At 34.0% G+C, this 16252-nt stretch overlaps 1 protein-coding gene across 47 annotated transcripts in view; it reads right to left on the minus strand.

The window, feature by feature from the left end:
- Nucleotides 1-16252, minus strand: part of NCOA2 (nuclear receptor coactivator 2) — a 442178-nt gene that overhangs the window by 13544 nt on the left and 412382 nt on the right. For 19 of the 47 annotated variants that reach the window (XM_056824070.1, XM_056824067.1, XM_056824085.1 and 16 more), the window contains 6 exons: nt 15811-15976; nt 7180-7458; nt 6330-6407; nt 5314-5548; nt 2938-3115; nt 1986-2184 (listed from right to left, as the gene is read on the minus strand). In XM_056824070.1, the coding sequence (XP_056680048.1) occupies nt 1986-2184; nt 2938-3115; nt 5314-5548; nt 6330-6407; nt 7180-7458; nt 15811-15976 (1135 nt within the window). Of the gene's footprint in view, nt 1-1985; nt 2185-2937; nt 3116-5106; nt 5549-6329; nt 6408-7179; nt 7459-15810; nt 15977-16252 lie in introns of all 47 variants that reach the window. The other 28 variants (XM_056824058.1, XM_056824053.1, XM_056824055.1 and 25 more) reach the window with 3 other exon arrangements.

Genomic DNA, 16252 nt, shown 5'->3' on the forward strand with positions numbered 1-16252 from the left:
GTATTTATCAGACAACAAATTGATGCCTTGTGATTATATGGTAAAAGAGTTTAAAAACTAATTTCACAGATATCTTGAGTCACAGTCTTATGAAATAGGTGGGACAAGTGTTGTTACCTCCATTTCACAGATGAGGAAACTGAAATTCAGAGATTAGAAATAACTTGCTTAAGGATAAGTTAGCTAGTTAGCAGCAGAGCTAGGACTGCACTCCAGGTATAAAAGGATCATTTTAATGTTATATTAGTTCACTTAGCTCTAACTAGAGTTCACTTACATCTGAGACCCTAAAGTCACCTGTGGGGAGCCTTGTTATTAACTACCACACTTGGGAAGTTATTCACTAGCAAGTATAAGTAAGTATGAACACCAAAAAACTAAACACAACTAAAATTTTCAAACGTCTATTCTGACAAAACGATTTGTCTATCAGCACACATAAAAACCACCATGCTAATGAATAGCCACAGTGTGGTAGCTTTTAGGGCATTCACATGAACTTTTGATTGTAAGTGGTATCTCAAGTATAGAGAATTTGAAACCAATTTTGTCATCACTAACAATCTTTTAAATTTCTTTTTGAATGACTTGTGTTAATACTGAAGTAATGCCGGTCTACTCAGGAGGGCATTTTTCCAAAGGCCTGTTTCTTGGAAATTCAAATTTCTTCAATTTATATTAGTTTATGACAAAACATTATTTAATATTAAACAATATACCATTGTTTATATAATATACCTTATCAAAATATACACCATCACTTTTTTATTACTGGGGACATGCATGGTACTTCCATACACACAGGCACACATATATCTGTACGGACATTTGCATGTTTTATTAGCTAATGATTTAACTTCACATCAACACCATTATTTTTGGAGAGAAAATGAAGATATTTCAAAACTAAGTGAATTGGGGGCATCTAAGTAGGACTGGTGGTTGAGAGTTCAAATCTAGCCTAAGACACTTCCTAGTTATGTGATCCTGGGCAAGTCACTAAATGCCTACAGTTTAGGCCTTACTATTCTTTTGTCTTGGAACCATTAACACAGTGTTGATTCTAAAACAGAAGGTAAATGTTTTAGAAACAAAGATGAAAACAGAAAACCCAAAAACCCAAACCACTAAGCAAATTTGTGATTGGAGCCTATAAATTCACTTTAAATTTCTTTTATTAAAAAAATTTTAAATAAAGCCATAATGTTTCTTTAAAAAGGTAAAACAAAATACAATAAAATAATACCTTTCTGGAAAAAGATACATGCTCTGCAAAGAGCCTATGATTTATTCCACCATTGAATAGAGAACATGATGGGTTGCTCCTTCTTTGCCTGCTAACATCCAATCCAAATCCTTAAAACATTTTCCTCAAAAAGTTTTCTCTGATCCATATCATAGTTCACATAGCACAAATGTGCTCTTACTTAATTAGTATAGACTACTATATATTAAGTTATCATAATATTCAATAACTAGATATGTTCCAAGAAGGCAGAAACTAACTCATTTAGATTTATTATCTCTAGCAGGGCCTAGCACAGTACTCTGCACATAGTAAGCACTCAATAACTATTAGATGAATGAAACGCAAGTTGTCTACTTAAAATGTTTATAAAAATGTGACTAAATTTAAAATGTAAAGTAAGTCATAAAGAAAACAAAAAAGTGCTAACTGTCATAGTTGGGAAAATTTACTTTCTTAATTGAAGGCACTATTTTAGGAAATTTCTTAAAGATAATAAAAGTAACAAGAAAATGAAGAATGATTATTAAAAGATTCTTTAGCAGACTTAGGAGATTTTAATATGCATGTTTAATCATTAACAAACATTTCTGTTAACCTCACTGTATACACACTCTTCAAATAGATTTGGAAGTTAATAGCAGACACTGTCTATAAAATGCACTTATAAAGAAAACTAGACAAAGCAAACATTAGAGGCTGATGTTGCTTCTGCTGCTATTTCTTCTTCAAGACTCACCTGCTCAGGACCCATGGAGGACAACCCTGACGTAGGCACAGAGGTCACTGAGGTCATGCTGATCTGTCCTGTCATCTGATTCATGTTGTTCATACCATTTGTATTGGTCGCCATAGAGACACTGATGTTCATATTATTATTGTACATGCTGGTGTTTGCTTGTTGTCCAAAATGTGGTGGGGACTGCTGTGAAAACATGCTGGAAACACAGGAAAGATTAAGATATGTATTAACACACACACACACACACACACACACACACGTACACACGTAAAAGTTCTAACATAGGAATTTAGCTATAAGAATTTTTGAATATATTTATATTAGGTATTCATAAATTTTGCAGAAAAAGCAACTCACTGACACTTATTTTACCTGCCAGTGTGAGAAGGGGGAAGAGAAAAACAGTGAGTAGAAATTGGGCCAAGTAGCATGTAAAGTACCTTGAGAGCATTTTATTAAGGTCATTTTATTAAGGTTCAGGCTTAGAAGTAGTCACAGGATGGCATTTAGTTTGACTATAAAGGTTCTTGTATTTTAAAAATGCATAAAAGGACTGACTAGGTTTTCCTTTTCTATAGGTGCTTAAGTTATATAAACAGATGGAAAATAAAAAGATGTCATTTTTACACTTTTCTCAAATTCAATCCATGAAAAATGGCACTGAATAAATAGTAAAGAAGGAAAATAAAAAAGTACAGATTAATATATTGATCTCATTTTGGTCAAATTCAGGTTTGTATAAACTTTTCTCTGCTCTAGAAAGAGCAGCATCAATCATTGGTTACGCAAAATACCGAAATGAAGGAAAGAGAAACCTATGTTGGATAAAATATGATGAAAACATAATAAAAACAATAATACACAAGACTAGCTTCTTATAACCAATTATCTTCTATACAATGTTTAATATGCTGGACATAGAGACAGAACATCAATTATATTCTTTTACCTGTTCCCACCCATGTTTCCCTGTGCCCACCCATTCATTTCTGATGAGGACTGATAGGCAGGGTTGGCCTGAGACTGCTGGATCATGGGACTCTGGGTATGTGCCATTCTAGGGGACATCAAGGGACTCTGAGGAGTTGTTGCCCCAGTGAAGCCTGGATCAGGCTGCTGACTTATTCCTAGAAATGAAAAGAAAGCAAATAAATATTTAGTAATGCTATATTGGTTGGAAAATAATTAATTTTAAATTAAATGCTTATACATAATTACTTTCAAGTGTCTGATAATACTATGGCTAATTACACTGCCTTAATAAAAGATTTCAGAAAAACTAAGAAAAAATTCTTTGACATTCTGTTTTAGAAAAGTTAAAGCAGCAGCATTGTTACCAAATTAACCACCAAAGCTAGATTTATATAAAAGAAAAGAAAACAAAATAAGTCCCCACCATTTTCTACTGTCTAATCTTGCCATAAGACTGTAGTTAGCTTCAACAGTTGCTAGGACCTAAATATATTTAGTATTCTCATAATATCTGGTTAGAACTAATGAATACTCAAATTTTAGACCCCACATTGCCAATTCTTTCCAAATTGTGGAAAATAAAAATCACCCAAAGAAACAGGTACAAAAATCATCTCCTCTTTACTGACTACAAAGTACTGAATAAATGTAAGTTACTACTATTATTACCCAATTATGAGAAGTTGTGATTTTATCAGCTTAGGAAACTACAGTTGCAGAAACATGCACCAATACACATCTCAATCCTGCTGATGTTTTGGGGAGTTTCTTGGAGAAGACAGGTGAAGTGACTGACACAATGTTATTAGCAACATCTGCAATGTTTGTAACGAAAATGTTGCAAAAGCAACATTTGAGAGCAGTCTGTGCACTATCCCATACTGCCTCTACCAACTATTATATATCCCTAAAATTGCAATATATACCTATAGTTAACTGAAAAAAAAAATCTAGTTATCCTATACTTGGAAATGTTTTGTTTTGAATAAGACGCCATACATTTGAAAAACCACCATGGAATTAAATGAGCTGCCTGTATATGTAATTAGACACAGTTATCATTAAAGGATACTAACAACTGCAGTGCATGTATGTTTGTGCATGTGCATATATACACATACATACATATACATAGTATATATAATTATTTAAAAACAACTATGAATTCAAGACATCTTTTATCTTTATTACAATAGCTTGCTTAGATACTTGAAAAAAAGCTTAAGAAAAACAAAAACCTCCATTTTGAAAAGGGTATTCTTGTTTTTCTGATTTTATTTAAATGAAAGCAGAGCTAAAACTAATTAGATTCCACAAAATTATCACACAAAGAAGGAAGGAAGGTAGTTGGGGTTCTCACAATATGGTGTGAAGGACTGTGTATAAAGAAGGGACACAGAAAAATTTCAATATTTAGTTAATCAAATTCATGAGCAGAACTTTAGTACAACATGCTGTTATAATTAGTAACTAAATCTGCTATAAAATGAGTTTAAGAACAAAAGTTTTAAAAATGTCTTTTTGTCCTAATAAACTTAAAATTAGTTAATGCAAAGAAAGATTAGACAGTTCTGGCAAGCTCTAGATAAAAGAAGGTAATTAAAAAAATAAAGTCAATATAATCAGCTAATTCTGTCAATAATTAAGCTGTTAATTTAACATTGTCGCATGCATACAAAATATTAATATTTATAACATTACATATCTGATAATCTCTTGAGAATGATGTTCAAAAACAAATCAATATTAAGGCCTTCTGTAGTGTATATATAGGATAGCACCCAATAACTTTTTCAGAAAAGATTTGAACTTGCCTTTAAAACCTTAGTTATGAGAAATTAGTTTCTCTCTAAATATATTGCATATAGTTACTGAAATATATTGATTTGTTTGAGTCAGTCCCAGAGACTTAAATATATATATATATATCATATATACTTGTGCATAGACATAGCCAGACATATAAATTACATATATTAAATTCACCCCACACACATTCTCTCTCTCTCTCTCTCTCTCTCTCTCTCTCTCTCTCTCTCTCTCTCTCTCTCTCTCTCTCTCTCTCTCTCTCACACACACACATACACACACACACTTAATTCGGTCATTCTTAAAGTAAGACCTGCACTCAGAGAAAAGGTGGTACCTGAGCTGGGAAACTGGAAGGTATTGTGCTGCATTTGGGGACTCATGACAGGCCCAAACTGTCCTCCCATGTTTCCCATCATTCCCTGGTTAGCCAGATTCATCTGGGAGCCATGCAAGGAGCTGTGAGAGAGGAGCTGTGACCCAGGACTGGGGGACACTGGGGAGAAAGGACTGGTGAAAGGTGGTGGGGATGTAAGTCCAGTACCGTAGTTTGGAGGAAATGGAAACTGCTGTGCATTTGCCTGAGGAATCCTGGGGTTGCTCATAGTTGCTGGTATGCCACCAGAGGCTACCATACTTGGTGCCATATTCAACCCTTGTCCTCGCATCATCAGAGTTCGTTGCTGAACTTGCTGCTGCTGATGCATTTGTCTTTGCCGTAGGTGTTGGTTGAGAATCTCTCTCTGTCTTTGGGCCAGCATCTGTGCATTAATAGGTCCCTAAAAAAAGGAAAGGTGGTAAAGATTGGGGACAGGCACAAAAAGGTAAAAATCTATATATACCAAACACTAGATGTGAAACAATTCTTCTAAACTGTCTCAAGTCAAATCACAAAAGTTGCCAAGAAAGCCAGCATTTGATCCATGTTCCATAGAAATAATCACAATGAAGTCTTGTATAATATACCCTGCTATGGAATAGATCATCAGAAGTACCAAACAAACCTCAATAAAATATGGTCTCAAGGATAATAAGAATATCGCCGACGAATCCTTAAGATGGCATTTTAATACCTCACTAAAATATTCTAAGGTCTCAAAAATATGAGCAATCAGACCTTAGATACTAACTACTGTGTTCTCCCAGACAGGTCCCTAAAAGCAGAGGTGAGACAGAGGGAAGAGGCAGTGAGAAGAGAGGAGATGGCAGGCGAGACAAATGTAAGGAGAGGAATTAGAATGAAAAAGAACAAATGGTGATAGCCAGAGGAAGGACGAGGCATAAGGAATAGGTGTAGGCAACTAAATGGATCTTAACTGGGGTATTAGGGTTTGATTTATATTGGAGAGGACAAATTCTGTAGCAATTAGGAGAATGGGAAAGCAAGTGATGGGAGGATAACCAGATGATATTACACATCCAGTGTGGTCAATTTTCATATCCCATGACTTAAGAGGTTACTATGCCCAGGATATTAAAGAGGAAGAATTGATCAACACAGTTAGGGATAAAATAGATAAGTATTAAAATAGAAGAATTTTGTAGCTTCCGCTCCCTCACCTGTGTTGGTACTCCAGGCCTCAGGGTCAGGTTCATATTGGAGACATTGCTGATTTGATTCATAAGTGGCTGGCGATTCTAAATGCACACATATACCAAACATAAAAAGTTGGAAAAAATACATTTTATTTCAGCCCTGTTAAAAAATTTACAAGCTGCAGGCAAGGTGCAAGCTTTAAGATAAAGTCTAAAATTAAAATCATATTATTGGCAGCTGAACTCTCTTAGGATTCTTAATCCTTGAGTTTTCACACTGCTTACAATTCAGAAAGTATTTTGGAATATTTGATGATTAGAATTATTAAATAATTAAAAGTATTCAAGTGGGAGGGGAAGAAGATGATTAGAAAATGTGGCCAATGATAGAGGATAAGGTTTAACAAATATAATAAAAATGAGACTTGGATTTTCCTCTGCTACAGAAAATGCTCAGTGCTATTATTTTAATGGTAAGTAGTAAGTCATATATAGTAAGAGAAAACATTCTCCTGTATTAAATATAATGTGAAGTTATAGACACATTTGCTTTATCATGTGGTATATCCTGTTACCTATTAGTAAACAATGGCCATATGAATCCTGAAGTGGGAATTTTATAATTTATTTTATTTTTTAAAAAAGGAACACCTTCTCCTAAGCCTCAAACTATGCAATGAACTGGGACTATGCCAGAAAGGAAAAGATGGAAGAGAGAAAAGAGAAAAAAGCAAAGTGGGTAGAAGATGGGGAACTGTTAGGACCCACCAGAGTAGTTTTCATTTTTTTTAAAAGTAGGTTGATACTGAGGCTTTTTGACACCAGTCACCTCAAGTCCAGATGTATCACATATATGCAAAATAAAATAACATACCTGCTGTGCTTGGAGCCTGTGTTGGAGTTGAAGTCTCAGCTGATTGGGTTGGTTCTGTACTATGCCGGTTGGCCTAAGGCCTGGTCTAGGTTGCATACGTAGTGTGGCATAACTTGGTCGCTGTCCAAGTGTATGAAAGTTGGGATCTTGCATGGGTGTATAGCTACCAGGTGCCATTTGAGCTTGAGATGCATACTGTTGAGGAAAAACTGGGGGTTTTTGTTCAATGATGAGGCTGGATTCTTGACTTGAAAATGGCTCTGGATCCACAGCTTGGCTCTATGAAGAAATCCAAATAATAATAACTTTGAAAAAAGTCATAAATATTTGAAAACAACAGCTAAATAACTTGAGCACATTTCCTCTTGATCACTGATTCTGAAATATTTACACAATCCTTTAAGCTGCATTTGAGTATGGAGATGACCTATGTTCTTGAAGGTCATGTTAAGTGGAAAGCAAGTTCTGGTAGATCCTACAAAACTGAAAGAATCCCAGTAGAGGGTCTTGAAGAAAGGTGGTTCAATAATTTTTTTAACCACAGAAAATCATACAATTAGGTGATAAATAGTGGATCCTTTTAGTGCAGAAGTATATTTATACACTTGCTCTAGAGTTGCATTTTGAGAAAAATCCAATCTCTCTCCAAAAGATTCAAAAGTTTGTTTTACTAAAAAATCTTTCCTTTTTCATTTCATGAGTTACATATTTATGTATACGTCATAAATTACAGATTCATATGAATACAACTTTTAAAAAAAATAGCCTTTGAGTTAAGTGCAAGAGGTAAAATTGGCTAATTTTTGCAATTTCTTCCAGGGCTGCTTAGTCAAGGCTACTGAGGAGTTAATTAAAATTATGTCTACACCTCCCAAAAAAGAACTGATAAATAGAAACAATGAATACATAGTTTCACATATACATTGGGGGTGGGAGGGTGGGGATCAAATGATATTTTTGTAGTATGGGGAGGAGTGGGAGAGATATATCTGGAAAGTTTAATGTAACAAGTTAAGAATAGAGGTGGTATTTATTCTTACTATTATGGGTATAAATTGTGTAACCCAATGCCCAGGGCCCAGCATTTTTTGAAACCAAAAATTAGGACATATGATTTGATAAGTGTTTTGCAAAGCTTCTCTTTGTATGTTTGCTATATACTTTCTCTTTTAAAAGAATTATTTCATTGTCATGCAAAATGCACTTCTATATTGGTCATTTTTGTAAGAGCAAAGTCATTTGGAAGCAAAACCCCAAAATAAAACCATAAATACACTCATGTGAAAGATGACTACAACAGATTTTTCTCGACAGGTGCATAGCATAAGTCTTGTTCCCGATCATCTTATTGCTGAGAGCAGCAAAATTTTCACAGATAATCACTGTACAATATTGTTATTGTGTATAATGTTCTCCCAGGTTTGTTTTGCGTCAGTTCCTGTAGATCCTTTTCCCCCCCTGAAATCATCTTTTTTTATAATTTCTTATAGCACCACAGTATTCTATCACCAAAATATATCACAATTTGTTCAGCTATTCCCCAATTAATGGACATCCCCTCACAATTTCCAATTCATTGCCACCACAAAAAGAGCAGTTATCAGTATTTTTATACAAGTAGGTCCTTTCCCTCCATATTGGTCATTCTGAAAGGTGTGAGGTGGTACCTCAGCATTGTTTTAATTTGCATTTCTCTAATCAAGAGAGATTCAGAACTCTTTTTCAAATGATTATTGATGGCTTTGATTTCTTCATCTGAAAACTGCTTTGAGCATTTGTCAATTGGGGAATGGCTTGTATTGATATAAATTTGACTTCGTTCTCTATAAATGAGAAATTAGAACTTTGTCGGAGAAATATGTTATAACCCCCCCCCCCCCCCAGTTTGTTGTTTGTCTTCAAATCTTGGTTATATTAGTTTTGTCTGGACAAAATATTTTTAGTTTAATATAATTAAAATTATTAATTTTACAACTTATATTCCTCTCCATCTCTTATTTGGTCATAAATTCTTCCCTTCTCCAAAGATCTGCCAGGTAACCTATTCTGTGTCCTCCTAATTTAGTTATGGTATCACTCTATATCTAAGTAATATATCCATTTTGACCTTATCATAATTGTTGGGAAAGGTATGTATGCTGTATACTATATACTTTCTTTACTAGATGAGGATTAATTGTATTTGAAATTGATGACAACAGATCTACATGTTATGTTAATAAAGAACAAAGCAAGATCTTTTTTGGCTTCATCTTCTCAATTAATTATTTATGCCTCTAGGTCAAAATTTTCAGAGCCAGATAATATTTGTGAGTAGAAGTCAGTTTTCTTTTGGGCTATCTGAAATTAATGGCTTAACATTTCTGAATAGTTTAATGATCATGACAACTACAGTTACATAATATAGCACAATCTAACTAATTCATGATAGTTCATATCTTAGCCTCATCATGCATGGCACAGAGATGACTTCTGATTCTTATGGGTTTTTCTGGAGGACAAGCATAAATAAACTGGCAGATTCTGCCATTTTAGAAAAGCTCTGTTTTGGGAGACTCAGTGCGTTGTCTGAGAACAACCTGACTAAGAAAAGAGTTTCTTACTAGAAAAATAGCCACATGGTAAAGAATTCTTTGCAATGACAACTCAAGAAACAAAGAAAATACAAAATGGTCCTTGGCCGAGTCTTCCTTCTGCTTTTGCAAAAGGGTGGGCAAGATATAGAAAAGAAATGCAAAGAATCATAGTTTTTAGGCCTTCTGTAAACATTAATTAATGGTGTGCTACAAAAAATAAACTATTAAAACAAGGATGCCTCAAAAGTTTTAGATTTACAAACTCATGTCAGATATGATGCAGGATAACTAAAAATCAGTATATAGTATATATACTTTAGTGGAGAAAGGGATGACCATGGAGTCAGTAAAACCTGAGTTCAAGTCCTACCTATGAAAGATGAAAAAACAATTTGGCAATTTGAACCAAAGAGTTTCTTCAGCAGAAATTACACTTAAGATCATAGATTCAGACCAGAACTAAGAAAATGGGAGGATTATATCACTATGCCTTCATATAATTCAGCAAATTTTCCCTAAACCATTTGGAGCATATATATATATATCATATATATTTAATAGTGATATTGGTTTGTGGTCAATGTTTTCTTTCAGAATAATATAGTTTCCCTGTTTATCTCTCTTCTTGTAGTGAAAATTATATTTTTGCTTTTTATGATTGCATAATTGTAATTCCTGCTGATTATAACTCACTTGATCCATGGTAAATTTTGTACTAATTCATTCTCTTTGTGACTTTGCTTTTTAGGTATATTTTTTTTTTTAAAATAGAGCATAGGTCACATTTCCTTATTCGACCTGTCACTTTTTCCACCATTTGTCTTTATTATTTTTTTCTACAAATTAGGATTTCTCTCTGTTCTTCCTCTGTAAACACTGTATAATATCTTCAGTCATTATGCTTAATCAACTTTTTTCCTCCTTCCCATGAGTAATGAAGTAAAATTCTCCACCCTCTTATACTCTTAGACTTGTTGTCTCCTCCCCCCCCCCCCCATGCAGTTAAAGCAGCATGGTGAGGGAATATCTGTAAAAACATAATAAAAAAATCTAAAATCTGGAAGAACTCAAACCTAAGGATATCTCAAGGGACCAAGCTGCATCAAAGTGACATGGTTCATTTTTTAAAAATTACATTATAATATTTTGTGTCAATTGATGTACCTGGTCTTTTTAGTATTCCCGAACTAAACTGTTAAAAGCTACCCAAACTGGGAACACAAAATAAGATTTTGTTGTCTAAATAGAGATCTTGAATAGGTAAATATAAAAAGAAATTTAACGAGTTGAAAAAGAACTAAAGGTAGGAAGTGGGGAAATGAGAAAAAGAAGGGACAGAATTCTCTTGGTTCTGTTGGGTTCACTTTTAAAGAACAATTCCTACAAATACTACACTTATGATTTCCTTAAAATGAGAAAGAAAGTATTCTTTTTAGTAAAATGCAAAGATAGTAGGGAATATGCAGCAGAATAGGAGAGACTAAAAATAAGTGAAAGAATAGAAATGACAAAAGAGGGCAATTTCTTGGAGAGATGGGATGGAATGGGGAGATCAAATTATTCATATTTGCTTATGACTTGATGGTTTACTTAGGAAAGAAAATAACCAGTAAAATTGTAGTACACAAAATAAACTTGCAAAAATAAATATTTTCACATAATGATAAAAAACTCAAGAGATGGTAATAATAGAAACTTAAAACATATTTGAAATAACAAAGAGTCTGAGATATTTGGGGAGCAATCTACCAATGGGGGGAAAATGCTTGTATAGATCCAGTGACAAAGTGCTTCTCAAAGAAACAAAGAACAAATGAATATTTGAAGAACATTCAGAGCTCATGGTTGGATTATAAGAATGAAAAAAAAAATGGCAAAGTACCAAATTTCATTTATAGTTTTAGTGTTAAAGTGATCAAACTACAAGAGAGGTATTTTACAGAAGTGATTACAAAATGTATTTGGAGAAAGAAAAGAATGCAGATAACAAGGGAAAAAGCAAAAAAGGGAAGGGGTAAACAGGGAACAGTACTTCCAGATTTTGTATTATATTATAAAGTAGTAGTCAACAAAACTCTTTGGTATTGGCGAAAAATAGAGAAATAGACTAGTAGTACTGAATAGAAAATGCGATTCAATAGATTGTAAACAATAACTGACAATATATTAGAAGATAAAAATTTAGTAAAGAAATTCCTGTTTTATAAAAACTTCTGAGAAAACTGGAAAGCAGTCTAGCAAGAGTTAGATTTAGATTAACATCTTATATCATAATCTACAAGAAATTAAAAAGGATGTGACTTTAGTACTAAAGATTATTCCATTAAAAAAACTAGACTAGATTATAGCTTGAACCATGCCTAATACAGTGGTGTGTGAATTACCAGGAATCAGCAAAAATTATAACATGATTTCATTTTATAACAGCAATGATCATCTTCAAATGACACTGGCTGATTTATAAAACTAACCTTGATCACATGATACCAGATTAAGCTAGTTTCTTAAATGACAGTTATCAATCAAAAGCTAGATTTCATAGCTATATTTTATTATGCTGCTTTTTTTTTTTAATTCTGAGGATTTTCAGATTAGATAATGCTCCACAGAAATATATGAAGAAAGTGATAGCTCTTAAAAAGCACACTTCAAACAGCAATTTTTGTTCTGTGGAAGTCAATCCTTTCAGGATAATTAAAGTCCAAAATTAAACCAAAGCAGTCATGCTGAAGAGCAAAGGAAACTGTGATTAAAAACAAAAACAAACATTTCAAGAACTGACAAACTACTGCTGTGAAATTAAAAAAAAAGACTAATATCTGTAACAAGAGTGGCAGGTTTCATCTCTAGTCCTTGCGTATGTTATTCTCTTAGTTCTGTGCAATTCATGATATAATATTTCATATCACTCATTTGAAGCTTTGCTAAAGACATCTCTTCCATCATTTCTTACAACACAATAGTATCGCATTACATTCATATAACATAATTTATTTAGCCATTCCCTCAATTGATGGGCACCACCTTTATCTAGTTAATATTTTTCCCCACCATAAAAAGAAATGAAATAAATATTTGTGTACATATAGACCCAGTAATGGAGCACTGAGTCATTTGATTACCAGTGTGAGTATTTTTGGCTTAAGGTTCCTCTTCACCCCCAACAAAAGATAGCTCTAATTTGTTAAGAGGTGGCACTAAAGCTTTGGGGATGAATTGGAATCATGGCTCTATTCAAAGGATTAGAAGTTAGAAGGGGTCTTGTAGATCATCTAGCTTAAATCTTTCATTCAATGAAAAAAACTGAGGCCTAGAGAGGGGAAAATTCCCTATGGTGAAGGATTCAAATTCTTTTTACTTTATGTCTGTTTTACCTTTTTAGTCTCCCAAAACACCTCAAATATCAGACAACCGTTCAGGTGTTTGAAGTCCCAAAATGGATTTGTTATTATATATAGTTTTTGGTTTCCTAGACCTCCATCTTGGCTATTATACAGACCGCACATAGGGGCACCATGTGTTTTTTATTTATTTATTTTAATTTAAATATATTTATTTAGAATATTTTTCCATGGTTACATGATTTATTATTTTTTCCACCCCTCTTCTCTCCTTACTCCCTGAACCGTCAAGCAATTCCACTGTGTTATAAATGTATCATTGTTGAAAATAATTTTTCATATTCACAATCAAATGATCTTTTAACTCCAAAACACTAATCATTTCCCCATCAAACCACATAATTGATCATATGTTTTTCTTCTACATTTCTACTCCTACAGGTCTTTCTCTGGATGTGGATAGCATTCATTCTCATAAGTTCCTTGGTATTCTCGAAGACTGGCCATTATGGCAGCAAAGGAAAGTGATAAATGTTGGAGAGGATGTGGCAAAATTGGGACTCTAATACAATGCTGGTGGAGTTGTGAATTAGTCCAACCATTCTGGAAGGCAATCTGGAATTATGCCTAAAGTGCTTTAGAAGACTGCCTACTCTTTGATCCAGCCATATCACTGCTGGGTTTGTACCCCAAAGAGATAATAAGGAAAAAGACTTATACATAAATATTTATAGTCACTCTCTTCGTGGTGGCGAAAAGTTGGAAAATGGGGGAATGGCTGAACAAACTGTGGTACCTGATGGTGATGGAATACTATAGTGCTCAAAGGAATAATGAACTGGAAGATTTAAGGAGCAGAACCAGGAGGACATTGTACAATGAGACTGATGCATTGTGGCACAGTTGAATAGAATGGACTTCTCTATTAGTAGCAATGCAATGACCAGGACAATTCAGAAGTACTTAGGAGAAAGAATGCTATCTACATCCAGAGAAAGAATTGACGGTGTAGAAATGCAGAAGAAAAACATGATTGATCACATGGTTCAATGGGGATATGATTGGGGATGTAGACTCTAAATGAACACACTACTGCAAATAGTAACAATATGGAAATAAGTTTTGAACAATGATACATGTAAATACCAGTGGATTTGGTCATTGGCTACAGGAGTGGGGAGGGAGGAAGAGAAGAAAAAGAACATGAATCATGTAACCATGGGAAAATATTCTAAATTAATTAATTTAATAAATGTATTAAAAAACATTAAATTTTTTTAAAATAAGAACATGAATACAACAGGCTCAATAAACTTGTGAGAAAGGAACTAAAATAGCACCTGATAACGTAACATTAGTTTGGATGGTACAGCACTGCCAGAGAGCAGTAAAATGGATCAAATATTCTAAAGCAGAAATGATGACTATCGAGGTAGTAATTCCATATGCTGCGTTCTAATTTTATTTAACAGCAAAGCAAACATGTCATATTGAAACATTTAGCTTTTATTTTTCCCTCATGATTTGTTTTAGGCCATAACTTTAAATATATAGTAATTTCTCCCATTCTAATGTTCTCAATATGAATTGAGATACTTTAGCTCTCATCTATTTCTGATAAATGGAAATGAAGTGAAAGTTATGATGAAACTATAAAGTTTTAAAAGTTTCAAGTATTCCATGACTTTACATCATCTCCTCTCCAATAGACATCAATGACAGGAAGAGAAAAGCTGACTTTTTAACTCACTCTAAGAAATGGATTATACACAAAGAGCTATTTTTTTGGTGATGAGTTAGTGTGTCTAGAAATAAAAATGATTCATGCAGATACTAGGCTGGAGGGGAGGGGGTGATTGAGAGAGAAAAATTACTTTTTTCCTCCAGATTTTTCTACAGTGAACCAAAAGTATTTTCGTACACATCTTATTTACATAATAAATTGAGTATAACTTTCAAGGGACAAAACTAACATTTCCGATACTTCCCAACTCACTCTTGGCCAGAATAATAATAATGACTGACATATTTTATAATGTTTATGAAAAATGCTTTTCTAACAGCATTTCATTTAAAGAGCTTCCTATCAAATCTGTGAGCACTACAGATCATTATCCAGGTTTTACAGGGTCAGAGGGGTTAAGTGACTTGCCTTACACCCAGGTGGGATGCAAACTGACTTTTCTGTCCAAATCCATTCCATGGTGTCAAGATGCTTTTCTCAAATACAAGAACTGAGGTGAAAAAGTGGGTGTCCAGTGGTTGGGGAATGGTTGACCAAAATGCTGACAGACTTTAATGTTGGTCATTTTGCACTGCTTAATACTTCTTTGTAGCAAAGGAGCAGTAATAGAGAAGCAACAGCAATACCAAAAATTATCAATAAAATACTTTTTGAGAAAGAATGAAGGGGTAGCTCTATTTTTTTTAAAGCCTTACCTTCCATCTTAGAATCAATACTAAGTATCAGTTCTAAGGCAGAAGAGCTAAGGCTAGGCCATGGGGGTTAAATGACTTGCCTAGAGTCACAAAGCTAGGAAGTGTCTGAGGCCAAATTTGAACCCAGGATCTTTCATCTCCAGGCCTGGCACTTTATCTGTTGAGTCACCTAGCTTTCTCAGTAGCTCTTTTCAAAGTTCTTGAACTAAAATAAAACAAATATTTAGATTCTAAATCAGGACACTTTCTCAGGCAACTAAAGTCAATGCATGTACCTGGCTAACTAGTTCAGGTATTCCCAAAGCTCGGTCAATTTCTTCAAGGCCATCAAAATTCCGTAATGCCAAATAGAGTTGATCTAGGAGAGTTCCCTCATCACTTGGCGATTCTGAAGCAGGATGTGGACACAGCAAATCATCTGGAGAAGTACCAAATGGTTGCCTGCAGTGAATAGAATAGAAATATAACCTTGGTCAACAGTTTGAAGGACAACATACACTGCATTATATAGGTCATGACTACCAGAGGCAAAAGTATCAAGGAACTTAAGCTAGTCAAGGTGAGAATTACCCTGAAGGCAGGCTAAGTAAACCATTTCACGGGCTCACCATAGACTAGAAAGAGAACCAGAAAGAGTTTGTAAGCTGAATCCTTTATGTCTTTTAATAATGTACTTATTGATAAATACAATTTTTCTAAAAAATGAGAGAAGAAATC

This window comes from Monodelphis domestica, chromosome 3 (assembly GCF_027887165.1).
Source record: "Monodelphis domestica isolate mMonDom1 chromosome 3, mMonDom1.pri, whole genome shotgun sequence".
Classification (NCBI taxonomy): Eukaryota; Metazoa; Chordata; class Mammalia; order Didelphimorphia; family Didelphidae; genus Monodelphis; species Monodelphis domestica.